Source organism: Anabrus simplex, chromosome 14 (assembly GCF_040414725.1).
Source record: "Anabrus simplex isolate iqAnaSimp1 chromosome 14, ASM4041472v1, whole genome shotgun sequence".
Classification (NCBI taxonomy): domain Eukaryota; kingdom Metazoa; phylum Arthropoda; class Insecta; order Orthoptera; family Tettigoniidae; genus Anabrus; species Anabrus simplex.
The window spans coordinates 44,922,739-44,936,474 of NC_090278.1; the positions used below are offsets into that span (position 1 = coordinate 44,922,739).

Here is a 13,736-nt window from a genome sequence, read left to right on the forward strand (position 1 = left end):
AGGAAAATCAAGGAAACCTTTCGAGGAAGGAAAACTAAATGTATGAATATTAAAAGCTCAGATGGAAAACCACATTTAGAGAAAGAACATATCCAACAGTTGTATCAAGGTAAAGAAGTAGATGATGGGGTTCTGGAACAAGAAAAGGCTGTTGATGCTGATGAAATGGGAAACCCAATTTTGAGGTCAGAATTTGACAGAGCTTTGAGAGACCTCAGTAGGAGCAAGGCACTGGGAATTGATGATTTACCCTCAGAATTATTGACTGCCTTAGGAGAAAGCAGCATGGAGAGGTCATTCCGGTTAGTGTATAAGATGTGTGATACAGGAGAAGTGCCATCCGATTTTTGGCAGAATGTTGTTATACCTATTCCCAAGAAAGCCGGTGCTGACAAGTATAAAAACTACCGCACCATTAGTTTAATATTTTGTGCCTCCAAAATTTTAACACATATTTTTTACAGAAGAGTGCAAAGACAAGTTGAAACTGAGTTGGGAGATCAGTTTGGCTTCAGGAGAAATGTGGGAACACGTGATGCGATCTTCACTTTACGTCTGTTCTCAGAGGACCGAATTAAGAAAGACTAGGTCACGTACATGGCCTTCGTAGATATATAAAAGGCATTCAATAATGTTGATTGGACCAAGCTGTTTGAGATTCTGAAGGTGATCGGGATCAGATACCGAGAAAGGAGGATTACCTACAGTCTATACAAAAATCATTGGTAAGAATCGAGGGCTTTGAAAAAGAGGCAGCAATCTAAAAAGGATCGTCCCCTCTCCTTTTCAATGTTTACATCAAACAGGCAATAAAGGAAATCAAAGAGGAAAGGGAATCAAAGTTCTAGGAGAGAAAATCAAAACCCTCAGATTTGCCGATGATAATGTTATTTTATCTGACTCTGCAAAAGATCTGCACAAATTGCTGAATGGTATGGACAGAGTCTTGGAGAAGGAATAGGGGATGAAAATAAATAAGTCCAAAACAAAAGTAATGGAGTGCAGTCGAAAAAAGTTTGGTGATGCAGGAAATATTAGGTTACAAAATGAAGTCTTAAGGGAAATAGATGAATATTTTTACTTGGGTAGTAATGATGGTGGAAGTAAGGAGGACATAAAATACAGACGAGCACAAGCAAGGAAGGCCTTCCTTAAGAAAAGAAATTTTTTCACCTCGAGCATTGACATAGGAATTAGAAGGATGTTTTTGAAGACTTTCTTTTGGAGCATGGCATTGTATGGAAGTGAAACATTGCTAGGTCAGAAAAAAGAGAATAGATGCTTTTGAAATGTGGTGTTACAGAAGAATGCTGAAGGTGAGATGGTTAGGTAGAATCATAGAATCACGAATGAAGAGATAGAAGGTTAGGGCACATCTTAAGACACCCAGGACTTGTACAGTTGGTTTTGGAGGGACGTGTAGACGAATATGACAAACAGATTAGAGCAGATGTAGGATGTAGTAGTTATGTAGAAATGAACAGTTAGCACAGGATAGGGTGGAATGAAGAGCTGTATCAAACCAGTCTAGGTACTGATGACTCAAACAACAACAACATAGGCATAAGAAGGAAATGACCCCTTGCACAAATATATGGGTGAAAAATATAACAGGTCTGTTATAGTTTTGCATTAATAGCCATTATATTGTTACCACCTGTCTGATAAGGTGCACTACCACTTAGAGAAGCATGGCCACTCAGTGAGGCATCGATCCACCATGGTAGCGGAGAGTGTCCAAAAGAGTCACATTATTATTATTATTATTATTATTATTATTATTATTATTATCTTTTTTTCTTGTGTTTAGGCCATCTGTGGACCGTGGTGCTTGTGTTCTAGCTGTGCCTTTGTCATCGTCTGCCCCTTTTAGCGTACTGGATTGTGTTCTTAGCGGCCTCTTGAGCCTTCCTGTTGGCCCAGTATTCCTTCATTTTCTTGCTGAATTCTTTCCTGCGCTCCTCTGACCAATTCCCAGCTCCTTTGTGGCTAGCTGATGTAAGGGATGTTAGGAAAGGTGTAGTTTTGACCATTGAACGATACGCATTCTTGTCAGTTATGGTGGCTTGATTAATATTAAGCTTTGCAAGATCTTTGTCCGCTTGCTTTGTCCAGGGGAATCCAGTAGCTTTGCCTTTGTTAGCAACCTTGAAGATCTTATGGGATAATCTATTAGGATCCATTCTGTATAGGTGTCCCTAGAAAGTCAGACATTTTCTTCTGATGGCATCTATGGGTTTGTACCACCACCTTCCTTCTGGTAGGATCCTTGGCCCTATTATTCCTGTCAGGAATTTCCGTTCTTGCATTTCCAGCGCTCTCAGTGGGGTCTGTTTACTTAGGGATAGGCATTCTGCTGCGTAGAAGACTGATGGTCTGACTACTGCATTATAGTGCTTCAGTTTTACATTCTTTGATAAATGCTTTGAGGCATACAGTTTTCTGCAGGCATGGTAGGCCTTGTCTAATTTGATTTTTCTTTGTTCAAGAGCCATCGTTTCACTTAGGTCCTCCGATATCCTCTCTCCGAGGTACTTCACGTTTTTAGCTCTCTTGATATGCTTTGTATAACTGACTCCCATTGTTGTAGGGGAAACTCGGTCTTTCCAATGTTGATCAAGAGACCCGCTTTAGCTGCTATAGAATGCAGTGTTTGAAGCTGCATAGTGGCCTCATGCATGTCGTTTGCTAATGAAGTAAGGTCATCAGCAAAGGTCAGGCTTGGAATCTTCAAGTTGTCTGCTTTAAACCCCATCCGTAATCCGGTGTTCTCAGGTAATGACCTGGTCCATTCTCTTATGATCTTTTCCAGGACACAGTTAAGTAATATGCATGAAATACCATCTCCTTGCCTTACCCCTGTTTTGATTGTGAAGCTCTTCGATAATTGACCTCTAAACTTAACTTTGGAGGTGGTGCTCTACAGGGTGGCTTGCACCAACCTGTTAATTTTTTCGTTTAGTCCCAGTTCTCTTAAGGTGTTGAAGAGTGTGATTCTATCCACAGAGTCATATGCCTTCTGAAATTTGACAAAGATAGCTACCCACTGTCGGCATCTTTTCTTTCTATATTGAAGGATGGTCTTCAGATTTTGTATCTGTTCAGCATAAGACCTTGCTGTTCTGAACCCTGCTTGATATTCTCCTAATTCTTTATCCAGTTGTCTTGTTATATGCCATTCCAGAATCTTGGAAAAGACTTTATACGATACTGAAAGGTGTGATATTCCTGTATAGTTGCCGGGATCTGTTTTGCTTGCCTTCTTGTGGATTGGGTAGATAACGGCTGATGTCCAATCATCTGGGAGCCTTTCCTTAGCCCATATGTCCAGGATTGTTTTGTGTATATGCCTGAATGTTTTCTCACCAGCTTCTTTCAACATTTCTGCTACTATTCCGTCTTCTCCAGGGGCTTTGTTGCTCTTGAGAAGTTGAGTGGTCTCTTTTACTTCTTCATAGGTGGGAGGAGGGATGTCTTTGGTGTCCGGGTTAGCTGGTTCTCTAACTGGGAGGTGTTGTGCAAGTTCTTCAGCATTCAAAAGTCCTTGGGAATAATCAGCTAGGTTCTTGATGCAGTCATCATCATTGAGGCTCAGTGATCTGTCTGTTCTCTGGAGGTGTAAAGTTTGGGGTGTGAACAGGGTCGTCTGTTGTTTTAGACCTTTGTATAAGTCTCTAGAGTTGTTTCTTCCAAAATCCTCCTCGGCTTGCTTAATCAGTTCTTTGTTGTATTTTCTTTTCGCCCCTCGTATGATGCTGGATGTGTTCTTTCTTTGTTTAATAAAGGCTTGTAGGTTGGCTTCGTTTTTATGATGGTTCCATGTGAGCCATGCTGGTCGCCTGGCTTCTATAACCTCATCGCATTTGTTAGACCACCATGGGTGCTTGGTTTCTTTAGGTCTGTAGGGGATCGTCTTCTGAGCAGCGTCTGTTATAATATCCCCAATTGGGTCCCATTTTGTAGTGGTGTTAATTCTATTGATATATTGGTTCAGATTCTCTTGGTAACTTGCATTGTCTTCTTTAAGTTTGGTGATATCAAACCTACAAATCTTCTTTTTCTTCATAAGCATAGCCTTGGTCTTATACAGTGGTTTCAGATTCATCTTAATCATGGACAGGTAATGATCGGAGTCTATGTTAGCTCCTCGTAAAACCTTCACGTTCATAATGTTGCAGTGGTGCTTCTTGTCTATTGCTACGTGGTCAACTGGGAACTCGCCCATCATGCTCTTTGGGCTGCGCCATGTCATGGCCTTCCTAGGTAGGCGTTTAAAAGCCGTAGACTTCAAGAGTAATCGATACTTGGTGCACATACTGATTACCCATTTCCCATTCTTGTTGGTTCTTCCGGTATTTCTGTTCTCTCCCAATCTGAGCGTTGAAATCTCCTAGCAATATTGTCGTATGATGATGTGGGATGTGGTCTAGGGTCTCCTCAAGGGTGTCCCAATACTGATCTGTAGTCTCTGGGTTTTTTTTGTTAGAGTTATTGGTAGGAGCATGGAAGTTAACCAGAGAGTATCCCCTATTGTTAGGCCTGAAGGATATTACTGAAGTTCTATCATTGGGCGAAGAGAAACCAAGTATGCTAGCAACTAGTTTGTGGTGTACTGCGAACCCGGTCCCCATGAAGGGTACATTCATCATGACTCTAATACCAGGCTTTCCCTTATATATTCTATATTCTTGAGACTCCATGGCATCTTCATCTGGGAACCTAGTCTCTTGTAAGGCTGCAGTGCTGATGTTCTTGTCCTTAAGTTTTCCGGTCTTGATCAGGGAGTTAATATTGATCTAGCTAGGTATGTGATGTTCCTTTTTCTTTTAGTTCTGACTGGGTCACATGAAGGTATAGGTCGCCCAGAATCCGATGACCTATATGCCCCATCATGAACAGGGGTGGATGGGTTACCACCTGGGGATCTGTCATTATTGTTTTCATACTTCATGTTTGATACAGTCTGTCACACAAATGTGTATAGTTGGTCTCCCAAAAGTGAAGAGTTGTTGACTATCAAGGTTGTAAGCCTTGAAGCCCCCAGCACTGATCAGTTCACTGACCCAGCTTCCCGCTGGGATTGGTTACCCAACCTTCCACTGCGTTGCTCAGCTTAACAGGGACACTTCTTGTAGGTTAGGTGCTGGAGTTGGAGTGAAAGAGGCTAGTTAGATTCTCTTGCTGAATCCAATATTTTATGTTGCAGATACACGGCAATGTCGTGATTTCAGTCTTTGAAGACTAGAAGAGGTAGCAGAGGATTCTTGCAGATATTGTTGTATTCTTGAACAAGAGCACTGGATCTTTATAAGTCAGCAAATTAGTGAGAGCCAGTGGCCTGGACTTGATATGATGGTACCAGATATATGACACATGCTGGTATTCAGTCGTGGGTCAGTATACTTTGTATATGGTCTATTAAGCCTCACTGGAGCACAATAGTCAGCAGTAGAGAAAACCAGTGCTAAGGCTGAAGAACAAAGGATGTTTGCTGCAGTACCAGTTACCTTCTGAATAATATTGTTTTGATTTTTCAGTTTCTTCGACAAGTTCGAAAGATGTTGCTTTGAATTATAAGGTCCGGTCCAAGGAAACGCCAAGATATTTTGGACTCGTATTGTGATTAGGTAATCTGTCAGTTGGCATGCACTACTGGGTGGTAGTGATGTACCGTGAACCCGCTTCCCCTAGTTCAATCAGAAATGTTCAATGAGGTGCATGACCAGGCGATTTGGCGTTAAAGCAAATGTACTTTTATGTTTCTCTGAGCAGTCATGATAGTGTGGAATGGTACATTGTCCTGTTGGATGTGGAACAATTTTGACATCCAATAACAACCAAGTATCGACAGCTTAATAGGCTCCAACACATCACACTTCCTCCACTGGCCTGTCTCCCCCCCCCACCAATGCACCTCCGATGATAATCGGTGTACATGTTTCTTTGTCAATGTAAAGAACCTGGAATCTGGGTTCATCACATCAGGCAACACTTCTCCAATCATCCACAGTCCATTGTTGATGATTTTGTGCCCACCTCATCCGCTGTTGTTGGTAGACTGTAGTCGTCATTGAGATATGGCTGGATCTTTGACACCACAGTCCAAAGTTTTTTTTTTTTTTTGCTAGGGGCTTTACGTCACACCGACACAGATAGGTCTTATGGCGACGATGGGATAGGAAAGGCCTAGGAGTTGGAAGGAAGCGGCCGTGGCCTTAATTAAGGTACAGCCCCAGCATTTGCCTGGTGTGAAAATGGGAAACCACGGAAAACCTTTTTCAGGGCTGCCGATAGTGGGATTCGAACCTACTATCTCCCGGATGCAAGCTCACAGCCGTGCGCCTCTACGCGCATGGCCAACTCGCCCGGTCAGTCCAAAGTTGATAATGTTCATGTTCCATATTGATGTCAGTATAATTATTGTAGAAAAGTGACATATAAAATTAGTACTTCAGTTTATTTTATTCATCATACTAGTTTTGGCCTATTGATATTAGGCCATCATCAACCATACGTATAACAAAAATAGATAGCATAACAATTGAAAAAAATAGTTTGTTCATGTATTTCTCTTTTTATTTAGATACTGGCCTTTTGCACAATATAGATAATATTATTGATGCGGAAGTTTGAAGATGATGTGAGTATGTTTATCCTAAACAGGACTACTCCCTTCTTCCAGTGCAGTGCATATTTTGTCTAATTAACATTTTTTTTTTCAACAGAATATGAAGGAGGAAACAGAGGACGATGGATCTCATTTAAATGAGTAAGTTGTGTTATTGTTCTCCTAATGCATGATTATCTTCATACTTCAAAGTAATACTTACTCTATAGTTGTTCTGACCTGCATCCTCGACTACTTTGATGTGTTGATGGAGGTATGTACTGGGTGGTCCAGTTAATTTTTTCTCCTCAAATATCTTCTTGACTAGTTGAAGATGGTGTTAGTCATTGTCAGGAGGTAGTCACTTTGTTTTAATGTCTCTGGGCAGCGTGAAAATACCACCATGAAAATGTGTACACGTTACTACTTCTTTTTGCCACTGGTGAAATTAGAAATATTTGCAGAATTAATTGCATCCCTGAATGTGGCTGCCTATGAACAACTATATATGTGACATATGGGTACAGTTCAGTCTGGAAAAGCATCTTTGCATCTATGTCTCTGTATTTATTAACACAAGAACTGCCAAACTTTCCTCATATCTATGAATGACAGAGAACCTCTCGACATGATTATGTTCTTCAAGTAATGCAAGGACTGGGGTTCCTCCCAGAGTGGCTCATCCAGAGCCACATCGGCTGGTCGCTGGAATATAGCGGTGAATTTCCATGGCAGTCCATCGGTGGGCTGAGTCTTCACATGTAGCTGAACACAGTTGGCATTTCAAACTCTGCAGTCCACAACCTCGGGTATTGCTTCTGACCGCTTCCTTACCACTTAGTCCTGCACATCACTTCTTCAACTCGGTTTCGAGAGAGCGCACTTCATGTGCTAACTTTAACTCTCACTGTCCTTGCTTATACTATCTATCTTTCGGTTCACTTTGTTCTGATATCGGTTGGTCCTCATTGATTTTCATTCAGATTTCAGTTCACTAATGAGTTGGCTATATACTAGACTTCATTTCATTCTTAACCCCTTAACTGGGTTTGACGTCTAAAGGCGTCAACAGCTGTCGCACGAGTATTGGGTTCTTACATAGGGTTCTTACATAGGGTTAGCAGCCTATAGGCATCTGCCTATTCTTAATCACTTCTGCCATCTACTATCGTAATTTTAAACTAATTCCATTCATATTAGATGTGATTATTGCTGTCCTATTCATTTTTATCCGGTCTCACACCAGTCCAGATTCTTCGTAAAGAATTTATTTGTGCATATGTACATTTAAATTACTAAATTTGTGAGTTGTTGTTGTTGTTGTTGTTGTTACGATACAGTTGTTCTGCGAACTCCATTGTCCATGTTCTGATAACTTTTTGTAAATTGGTCTGTGTATCGTAGTAAACTGTTCCATGTGACGTGAACATGGCTTGGTTAGGGGAGACGTTGAATTATGTGAGGACCCGCCAACCGGAAGTACGAATCACTCAAGAAAACGTTGTATTGTGTGCCTGTCAAACCAGAGGCGACGGGAAACTGTCTACTGCTGTGAGGAATGTGACGTGGCACTTTGTGCTTGCCCGTGCTTCTGTATTTACCACACTGTGCGCAGTTTCTGAATGACCTATGAACCAGAAAATATGTAGAATCTATTGATGCAAATCTGAAAACTTGAAAACTGTCATAATAATAATAATAATAATAATAATAATAATAATAATAATGAAAGGAACACTTTTTATATTCACTTTTGTATGAACACACTGTTTACAAGAAAAACACTAAAAACATAACATAACATGGAATTTCTACTGTATCACTAATAATTCAAGTAATTCAAGTAAAATATATTTTTTTCTGATGAGTATTTACATCTGCCGCACGCTACTGTAGGGACTACCCATTCCAAAAGTGCACGTTGCGCTGAATAATTACCCACTAGCGTTATGGAACTATTCCCCAGTTAAGTTGGTCTTTTACAGTAATATGTCCTCTTGTTCAGTTCATTATCTCATCCCTTAAGATGAAGACATGTTTCAACTACTTATGAGTCATCTTCAGTGACATATATTAATTAAAGTATTTTCAGATTAAAAGAGATGTATACACTGTAAAGTCCTTATTATTTGGAATATTTACAGTCCAGTAAAATCAGTATTAGTGTTAAAATACCTTACATTTTTGTCCACTTAACTGTCCTGGGTTTGTTGGTTTTTGAAGTCTGCCTTTCAGGTGCCGTGTTCCTAGCACTTTAATATGGTTACTGCTCTTGCAGGGAGAGGGAGGTCTTGCAGGAAGGTGTGGACTGAGTTGTGTGAATGTCGTATGGGAGGGTGTGGTTCTTGTATGTTGTGGGTGGGACTTATCTTTTTTGTAGTACTGTTCATAAATGATTGGCGTGAAAGTTTCCATTTGTATTTTTCCTTTATTTCATTTAAATTATATGCAGGATTCTTGTATTCATCATTGTTAATGAAGATGCCCTCTAAAATATTGAGTAAAGAGCCCTTTTGTTCATTACATAGTATTTATGACCAGAATCCTTATGATGGTCACTCATCGCAGAGAAACAGTTACATTTAATGGCATTAAGATTTCTGTATATCTTGTTATAAAATTTCTATCTATTTGTCCAATGTATGTAGGTTGAGATTCCTGACACTAAACTTTATATTCTGGATTTGGTTTGTTTATTATTATTATTATTATTATTATTTAGGGTGTGGGGGTTAAGGAATGATTGGGTATTAGTATGATTGGTCCTATATGCTCCTTTTATATTATGTTCTTTAGAAACATTAGTGACCTTATATGTATGTGTGTTCAGTCTTCAGCCCTAAGGCTGGTTGGATCCTCAACAGCTCCACCATCAGCTGTCATAAATTGCCTAGGCATCACTGAAGAGGCGTACTAGGGAAACGAGGAGTGAGGTAGTTTCCTGTTGCTTTCCTCACTGAGCCAGAAGTTGCTATTAATATCACTCTGCCAAGCCCACTGAAATGCATGCACCAACCGACCCTATGAGCAACATTTTCACACCATTCATAGCAGGGACTGGCTGCAGAAGGAATGGTGTTACTAGCATCGCTCATACCTCAGTCACTTTCATATCGTCAAAGCCAAGGATAAGACAGAGACAGATCAATGAAAGTGACAAAACTACTCTAGCCTATACCAGAAGACATAGTGCACTGTAAACACTAGGTCCTGCCAGCAAAGGCAATGACCTTATATATATTGCTGTTATTAACCCTTTCCCTTCCAAGCTAAAATCCTGTAGTACTGTTAAAACTACCAACCTAAATTAAGGCAAAATGTAAGTTCTTACTCAAAATCTTGTTCATGCCCCACTTTTGAAACTATATAGAAGTTTTTTTTTAAATGATTCATGATGTATTTATGAATATATCCTGTGATTTACTTTGTTGGAGCTTATTACTTCATGTTAAAAAAAATAATCAATTATAAATGTTCACTTTCTGTAATTAATTTTGCAAATTTGAATTAGTATTTGACACAGTAATAATTATTTCACATGCATGTTAATGTCATTGTTGGAATCGCTGAACTGTTTTAAATCTCCATGTTTAAAAATGTTCAAATGATTTTAATTTACAAAACTGAAAATTGAAAATCTTCATGTTGACTTTCGTTTAACTGGCTAACATTAAGATCATTGCCGTCTTTACTTTTGTCCTTCGTCAGTAGTAGTAGTAGTAGTAGTAGTAGTAGTAGTAGTAGTAGTAATTTGAGGAGGGATAACATTATTAGCCCTAATATCTGTCACACTGTTACTGTCTGACTCACTGGTGTAATCACTAGAAGATATACCACCGTCACTTTCTATAATATAGCCTGAATGTATTTTTGGTACAAGTGTTCCGACTAATATTTTACCATCTTACCCTATACAGATTTGCAGTATAATTGGCAAAAACACAATAAAAACAATGCCTCGCTTCAAACAAACTTGCTGTGTAAGTTTCGTGGTGCATACGACATGGCTAGCACGTGCCAACCTCTCAAAAAAATGGAACATAAGAATGTTTTATTACCGAGCTCGATAGCTGCAGTCGTTTAAGTGCAGCCAGTATTCAGTATTCGGGAGATAGTAGTTTCGAACCCCACTGTCGGCAGCCCTGAAAATGGTTTTCCATGGTTTCCCATTCTCACACCATGCAAATGCTGGGGCTGTACCTTAATTAAGATCACGGCTGCTTCCTTCGCATTCCTAGGCCTTTCCTGTCCCATCGTTGCCATAAGACCTATCTGTGTCGGTGCAACGTAAAGCAACTAGCAAAAAAAAAAGAAAAAAAAAAGAAGAAATTGTTTTATTCTTTTTGTCAAAGAGAAAATGGTATTTACTTGTAGTTAGAGATACCATGGATCAGCCAACATGCATATGTGAGTCATCTGTTGCGTTAAACCTGAACAAACTGTATTCCAAAACCGGCCTTAACAGGATCAGATATCATCGCATCATAGCAGCTTTAAGATTCACAGAGCATCGACTTACATCGAATTTTGGCAGCCATTGGGTTAAACGTAAATATTAAGCCCTTCCAGCATCCAGGGTGGGAACATTAAAGAAATCCAGGCTAGCTTAATCTCCGAGTTTGATGTTTATTATTTTTTTGAACGTTAGTTCCAAAAAGAAGATGGCATCTTATTAACGTTTTATTTGCTAGTGATGATGATGGACGTCTCCATCCTATGAATCGTTGACTATACAAGAATATGATCTATTTGATGCACTTCTGGTATACCTTAACCATAACCTGCCAATATTCTTTGGTTTCATTGCAATGGTATTTCATAACACACTCCGTAATTAGAATTGGTCTTAGGAAGAATACCTGTCTCCATGTATGTCGACACAAATGTATAACTATTGCGCAAGTAATTGAGTCATTTCGAAGATATCAACGATCTAACATCTTATAAACAACTAAAATGTCTACATTAGAATTTATATCGCAATCATTTACCTTAATTTAATGAATAACTCCTTCGGATCCGGGATTGGTTTATCTCTGCATCGTCATCTGCAGCTCTGGTTTGACATTTGCACTTCGCCGCTGGCCATCCAGATGTCCTTGGAGATGTGTCACTCTTTGCCATCATCTCAGCTTGGCCTCATCCAGACAACCTGCCCCATAGTCTTCTTAAAAATGGATGGCGGTCTTGTCTTGGTCAATAGGAAGATGAAAATACATATATGAAGTTAGCTACAACATTATGCTGTATTCAAGGCCTTCTAACATAACAATTTCAATGAGTATCTGTTTAGATTCAATTTTTTATCGTTTTAATCTTGCAGATCTTCAGTATGCCTGCTGTTGTTTCAGCTTTTTATATCGTATAATATTGTTTAAAGACTCAATATGTTATCATTGCAATACAAGGAGTTCTTTCTATTTTGATAGAATCAAGGCCTTGTCTTTGCCGTGATCAACTCTTGTATATCGATAATTTTTATAATTTGAAATATATTGAAAACCAACATATACCAGCAACACCATTCATCAAACTTGATTACACCCTGGTATACACAAGATGTCTGCCTACAACAGTATGGTAGATAGAACTCTAAAAATAACATTATCCCCCAAAAAATCAAGAAAAGAAACAAGAACCACTCGAAGAGTAGCCGACAATAATGGATTCAGTAGAACATTTATAAATAAAATTATCAAGAAACATAAAAACCTAACACTAAAGAAAAGTTCTGCATATTGTGCCATTTCACTGTTCTGAGAGTAGAATTCAGTGGAGTTAAGATGGTCGCAATTGCCAATAATGAATTTAAACAGAACACACAAACTCAATAATATATCAAGGAGATACAATATAGCGTGAAGTTGAAATAGTCAAAATCAACATGGCAGTGGATAAGACAAAACAAGACTTAGAATTGTTAAAGACAAGGTCACGTCTTGAAGCGACTCCTCTTTCATTGGAGAGCCACAAGGGTCGAGAGGCTTGGTCGTGGGGCATGGAAGCAAGAGAGGGAGGACAAAGCGAACACTCCAGAGCGTGAAGACATTCCCAATGACTTTGGAGCCACGCGGGACAAAGGGAAAAGTAATCACTTTATTATGGATATGGAAGAATAGAAGCCAGATAAAACATACATTCAAACACATACAAATTAAGATAAACAGTTGATAAACACAGCTTGCAAGCATAATACGAGAACGTCCAGGCCATATAAACAAGAAATGGGGAGGAGAAAGTTTTCCACGGGCACATCCACATTAATATCTCTTGTAGAGTCAAAGTACACATTACATATATAAAGCTTCCCGCTATTAAACATTGTGCACACTACTACTCTGTCAGCGGAACAGTATTGCTCAAACAGAATGACAGTAATCGCACTATACTGCACAAATATTTCACAGTAATAGAATGTACACACTATATTCTAATAAGGTACTATACTACACTACAATAATTTTAAACTACGCTCAGACGTATTCTAATTACAACAGGTTATTACTAAGCACAAACAGAAAAAGAAATTACATTTAAAGTTGGAAGTTCGCAAGACTACTCAGAATAATAAAATAAGCACTCTAATTTCTAATAAGTTACTATAAAACACTACAATAATTTTTAAACTACATTCAGACGTATCCTAATTACAATAGGTTATTACTAAGCACAAATAGAAATGAAATTTCCAATTAGACCTAAAGTTAGATATTCGAAGAACTACCGGTACTCAAGGATTACCAACAAAGTTGAAACATATAGACAGATTAATATTAGTACTACTTTATCAGACTATGCTGTAATAGAAATGAAACCTGCTGTTTGCACAAAAATACACACGAATACAACAGACGAGATACTATCTGATATACCGTATCTACACTTCAGTTCTCAACTGAAATGTGGTTATGTGATTATTACACATGGTGGATTACTATATTATTTTCCCTACTAAGCGGGCAGACAGTAAAAGTGTCCTTAAATGCTGAAACATTTGAGGTTATTTACAATAATTTCTCTAAAATATTTCTGTCTAATCTACGCCCGGAACGTGAATTGCAAATATCGGGATGTAGGAATTTGATTATTAGCTAACCGCTCATTAATACTTAAATACCGAGGGTGTGAA

The 13,736-nt window shown here is 38.9% G+C and overlaps 1 protein-coding gene across 2 annotated transcripts in view; it reads left to right on the forward strand.

The window, feature by feature from the left end:
* The window catches only part of LOC136885264 (zinc finger protein OZF), a 199,902-nt gene that overhangs the window by 71,381 nt on the left and 114,785 nt on the right, over positions 1-13,736 (forward strand). For both annotated transcript variants that reach the window (XM_067157746.2, XM_067157748.2), the window contains exon 5: positions 6,726-6,769. In XM_067157746.2, the coding sequence (XP_067013847.2) occupies positions 6,726-6,769 (44 nt within the window). The remainder of the gene's footprint in view (positions 1-6,725; positions 6,770-13,736) is intronic.